At 46.5% G+C, this 5,000-nt stretch overlaps 1 protein-coding gene across 1 annotated transcript in view; it reads left to right on the plus strand.

Annotated features, from left to right (window-relative positions):
* The window catches only part of ankfn1b (ankyrin repeat and fibronectin type III domain containing 1b), a gene marked incomplete at its 3' end in the record, with an annotated part of 248,776 nt that overhangs the window by 221,866 nt on the left and 21,910 nt on the right, over positions 1-5,000 (plus strand). Inside the window, exon 12 of the mRNA XM_084078510.1 lies at positions 1,427-1,517. Within this exon, the coding sequence (XP_083934636.1) occupies positions 1,427-1,517 (91 nt within the window). The remainder of the gene's footprint in view (positions 1-1,426; positions 1,518-5,000) is intronic.

Raw genomic sequence — 5,000 nt, forward strand, 5'->3', positions numbered from 1 at the left:
CCCGATGCATCATCTTAAGCGGCGGCAACAGTTGCAAAACAGTCCCGTAGGCGCCCCGTAATGTTAAGAGGAGCAGCTTGGCAGCCTGCGGACCTGATTTATGTTTGGCGTTTTTAAACGGGGCGCGCACAGCCACAGACAGACGGACGCTCCGCCGTTTTGTTTGTTATTGTGTGGGAGGAGAGAGCCCCCCCCCTCCCCGTTAGGACCCCTATTGTCACACGCTGGAGAGGAGCACCCCCGTCACATGACAGGGGTCAAGCCGGGGTCAGGAAGTGTCAGCAGCTGGTTTGATTGATCTGACTGAGAAAGGAGAGACAGAGGCCTGCTGTCTACACACTAGGGCACGGAGACAAGCACAGATTACAGGCATTCACGCACACATATGCATTCACATGCACACAGGCACGCACACAGGCACGCACGCACGCACGCACGCACGCACGCACTCACACACGCACGCACGCACGCACGCACGCACGCACTCACACACACACACACACACACACACACACACACACACACACACACACACACACACACACACACACACACTGTTGCTGGTGCTGAGACATACACACCGTGGGATGCAGGCAGATCCTACCAAGAGATACATGCATACATACATACGGGACGGGTACCTATACACATCCCTGTACTGTTATACTTGTGAGGACTTTTGACTTATTTCCATTGACTACCTTTCATAACTCTAGCCTAACCCATTTAGACCTGAGGCCAGGCCACCTGAGGCCCATTCTAAAAACGCCTTCTAAACGTTCTCTGAAACTTCAGAAACTTCAAATATTTATTCAAAAATGACAACAAATGTATGTTGCTATATACTGTACATAGCAACAAGAACCCCAAAAGGGGTTCCCGTCCTGAAAGGTATAGTTGCAAATAGGGGTTCCCACCCAAAATGGGTTAAAGGGATAGTTCACCCCCAAAATCATTTTTTTTTCTATCAATTACATACCCCATGGATTTTTGGTCGCATTACCATGGAGTTTTAATAACACTAATTTGATCACCGGCGGCGGTGACTCAAAGTGTCAACTTTGAGTCACCTACCGGAGACATTAGCATCTTTCCGCTGGTCATCAAATTATTGGTTTAGGAATGCAACAAAAACAAAAAAAAAGGCTTCATGGGGTGTGTAATTGATTGAAAATAAGTATTTTTTTGGGTGAACTATACCTTTAACCATCACCACTAAAAGCCTAACGTTAATCTTTACCCTAACCTTAATAATAAGTCAGACACTTGAAAAGCAAAGGACCAGCAAAATGTCCTCACCATGTCCTTTCCGAGGGCATTTGGTTCACACATAAGTATAGTATAGTACACACAGTGCTGTTGCATGTTACCATATAATCCAAAATGTTACCTTATCTACAGTATCGTGTGTCTGTGTCTGTTCCAGGGGACCTATTACTATGTGCAGGTGTCAGCCTACAACATGAAGGGCTGGGGGCCCCCGCTCGCCTCCACCCCTGTCTGCGCTGCACCCTCAAGTAAGTCTCCACTAGTCTGTCTGTCTGTCTGCCTGTCTGCCTGTCTGTCTGTCTGTCTGTGTGTGTAGAAACAGAAGAGTCAGACAGACATACAGAAGGGTTGAGTCTTCCTTGATGCCGTTCAGACTGGGGCAGTCCAGTGGAGCATGACTTTGGAAGAGTGTGTGTAGAAAACCATAACCTAACCCTAACCCTAACCTAACCCAAGTCAAGTGTGTAGAAAACAAGACCTTAAACTAACCTTAAACTACCCCAAGTGTGTAGAAAACAAAACCTTAAACTACCCCAAGTGTGTCGAAAACAAAACCTGAACCTAACCCTAACCTAACCCAAGTGCGTCACCAGCTGTTGACTCTGAGGTTTCCCAAACGATGTGACGTGTGGCTGGACAGTGTGTGTGAGAGCGCGGGATAAGGGACCCCGCTTGACCCAGAGAGATTCACTTTAGTTTTACACATTTGCAATGAAATACATTGTTATTGATGTCATTTGCTCATTTGTGATTTTCGCTCCGTTCATTCATAGTCTGTGGCATCGCACAAAACGCCACACGACACTATATCGACACTTTTGCGTCGATACCCACCTACTGTATATGTACTGGGAGAGGCTGCACCCACTGGCACATCTGGGAGGCACATGAAACATGTTTGTCCTCATCAGCACACCGTGTTTTTCTGCAAGCGTGTGCACACACACACACACATGTGCATGTGCACACACACACATACAGGCCCGTATACGTGTGGGCTTTCCCTCTCTTTCTCTCTCTCTTTCTTTTTTTTCTGAACCTCCTATACACCTTCTCCTCCTCTCTCTCTCTCTCCCTCGCCCTCTCTCTCTGAGCTAATTTCGATGTTGCGTGTTTGTGTTTTCCATTTGGGCCTACCACTGGAAATATTTGCATGTCTGTGCCTTCAGCCGCGCGGCCTGGGCCCCAACAGTGGGGGCCTTATATCGGGCCGCGGACGCCCATTAAAGGGCCCGCTTGTCCTGTCGGGACAGGCACCTTTTTCCGGGAATAGAGCTCACCGTGTTTCGCGCGCGCCCCCCCTGGGCCCTCCCTCCCTCCCTCCCTGACGGGGGGTGGGGTTGGGGGGAAAGGGTGAGGGTGAGGGGGGCTCCTGGTATATGGAGAGGTGGGGGGGGATAACCGAGACCTCTGTCCCAGCGGGCTTATCACCCCACACATCGTCCGCTTTGCTAGCTAGCATGCTAACGTACACAGAGGTCAATGGGAGAGAGAGAGAGAGAGAGAGAGAGAGAGAGAGAGAGAGAGAGAGAGAGAGAGAGAGAGGACGAAAGAGGACAGCAGGGAGAGAGGGAAGAGAGTGCGTACACGATTAATTGAACTCTGAGAGTGTCGGAATGGACCTGCAACACTGAGGCTTTTACTGCGTAGGCTGTTTTTGACCGTCTGCCATTTATGAGAATCTGTGAACTTACGTGCGAACGATAGAGTCAGAGTGACATGCAGAGAGAGAGAGAGAGCGAGAGAGAGAGAGAGAGAGAGAGAGAGAAGCTGTACTTAATGTATTCTGACTCTTTTAGTGGCGGGAGGCGGGGGAATAAGGCGTGTGGCGTGTCACACTCCCGCTCTCTCAGTTGCTGAGCCAGCCACACGGCGTGTGTGTGTGTGTGTGCGCGCGTGTGTGTGTGTGTGTGTGTGTGTGTGTGTGTGTGTGTGTGTGTGTGTGAGTGTGTGTGTGTGTGTACACACTGAGAGCTCTTGAGTCCAGCTCTGTGCCAGCCAGTAGTGGTGTTGCTCAGTGGGTCTGTCTGTCTGTCAGCCAACCACAGCTTTCTCACACTGGGGTGGGTGCTGTCCTCCTATGGTACACACTACACTAACTGGACCTGTTTCAGGCTTGAGGCTACCTCACACCGCCTCACACACACACGCGCACACACGCACACACAGTGGTGGAAAGTAACTAAGTACATTTACTTAAGTACTGTACTTAAGTTCAATTTGGAGCTATTTGTACTTTACCTGAGTATTTCCAATTTCCAATACTTTTACTTGTACTCCACTACATCTCAGAGGCAAATATTGTACTTTTACTCCACTACAATTATTTGAAAACTTTAGTTACTAGTTACTTTTCAGATATAAATTATGATATTATGAAACATACATTAACCACTTTAGCCCTATTTTATACATAGGCTATTTGTATTTGTATACTTTTGTACTTTTACTCAAGTACACACACACAAAGAATTTTTGAGTACTTTTTCCACCACTGCACACACACACACACACACACACATGCGCGCATGCGCGCACGCGCACACATGCGTGCACGGGCGCGCGCGCACACACACACACACACACACACACACACACACACACACACACACACACACACACACACAGGCCTGTCTGCAGAGGGTGGAAGCAAAAGGGAGAGACTGGACCAGATGACATTCAACCTCTCTCTGCTGAAGGACTGGTATCCCCCTTGTTAAAGAGGAGAGGAGAGAGATATACCTCTAGTTGCAAATGTCAAAATGTATACTTGCATTCCAGTGTATGAGAGCCTGGTCCATTGCGTTTGTATTGGTTAACGTGCATTACCTCCCAAACACACTCGCATGGGAGGCGTAAGATCTGTGTTCATCGATATTCGATATAAAAGATCAAATGTGCAGAACGTGTGGCTTCTTAGATTGGATGAGAAACGGGATCGAACGGGATCATCATTATGTTATCTATGAATCTCCCATGCATGTTAGAATCATCACAAAACTAGGCAGAGGACATTCAGCCATCGGACAGCATTGGTAAAGGGAACGCTATTGAGCCGTAGGGCTGTCACGATCACAAATTTAAGTTGACGATTAATTGTCACTAAAATAATTGCGCCTAACGATTTAATTGCGTGTTTGGCATTGAACATTAGAACATACAGTATGAATAAAATAAAAAAATCTGTCGTAATAAAAAATTGCACAGGGCAGATATGACAAATAACTTAAATATACAAAGAAATGATTAACATATTTACATTTTATACATGTAAAAATAGCAGAAATAGCTGATCTACAAGCTTACAACGCGTCACGAAGTGGCGTGTTGTAAGCTTGTAGATCTGCTATTTCTGCTATTTTTATATTTGAAAATGTGTGAAAATGTTTCAAAGATTATGACGATTATGCAAAAATAATTGCCATTATCTCAAATAATTGCGATTCGACGAGTATGTAATAATTGTGACAGGCCTATTGAGCCGTTGGGCGCTCCAAATGGGATATTCAGTGTAATAATAAATCCTGGCTAATCCTGTTTGACCATGTTTGGTGGAAATCAGAACATTTAGGGCAAGTCTTGGATAATCCATGTATGGTCGTGCACCATAAACTATCCTGTATGAACGTAGCATGGTAGGTCAGTATGGCAGTTTTCTTATCTAAGGTTTAATCTCGACTATACATTAGCATTGGGAATCACTGATAAACATGGACCGTTGCATGGTAAAA

Source organism: Gymnoscopelus microlampas (assembly GCF_963454915.1).
Source record: "Gymnoscopelus microlampas genome assembly, chromosome: 14".
In the NCBI taxonomy this organism is placed as follows: Eukaryota; Metazoa; Chordata; class Actinopteri; order Myctophiformes; family Myctophidae; genus Gymnoscopelus; species Gymnoscopelus microlampas.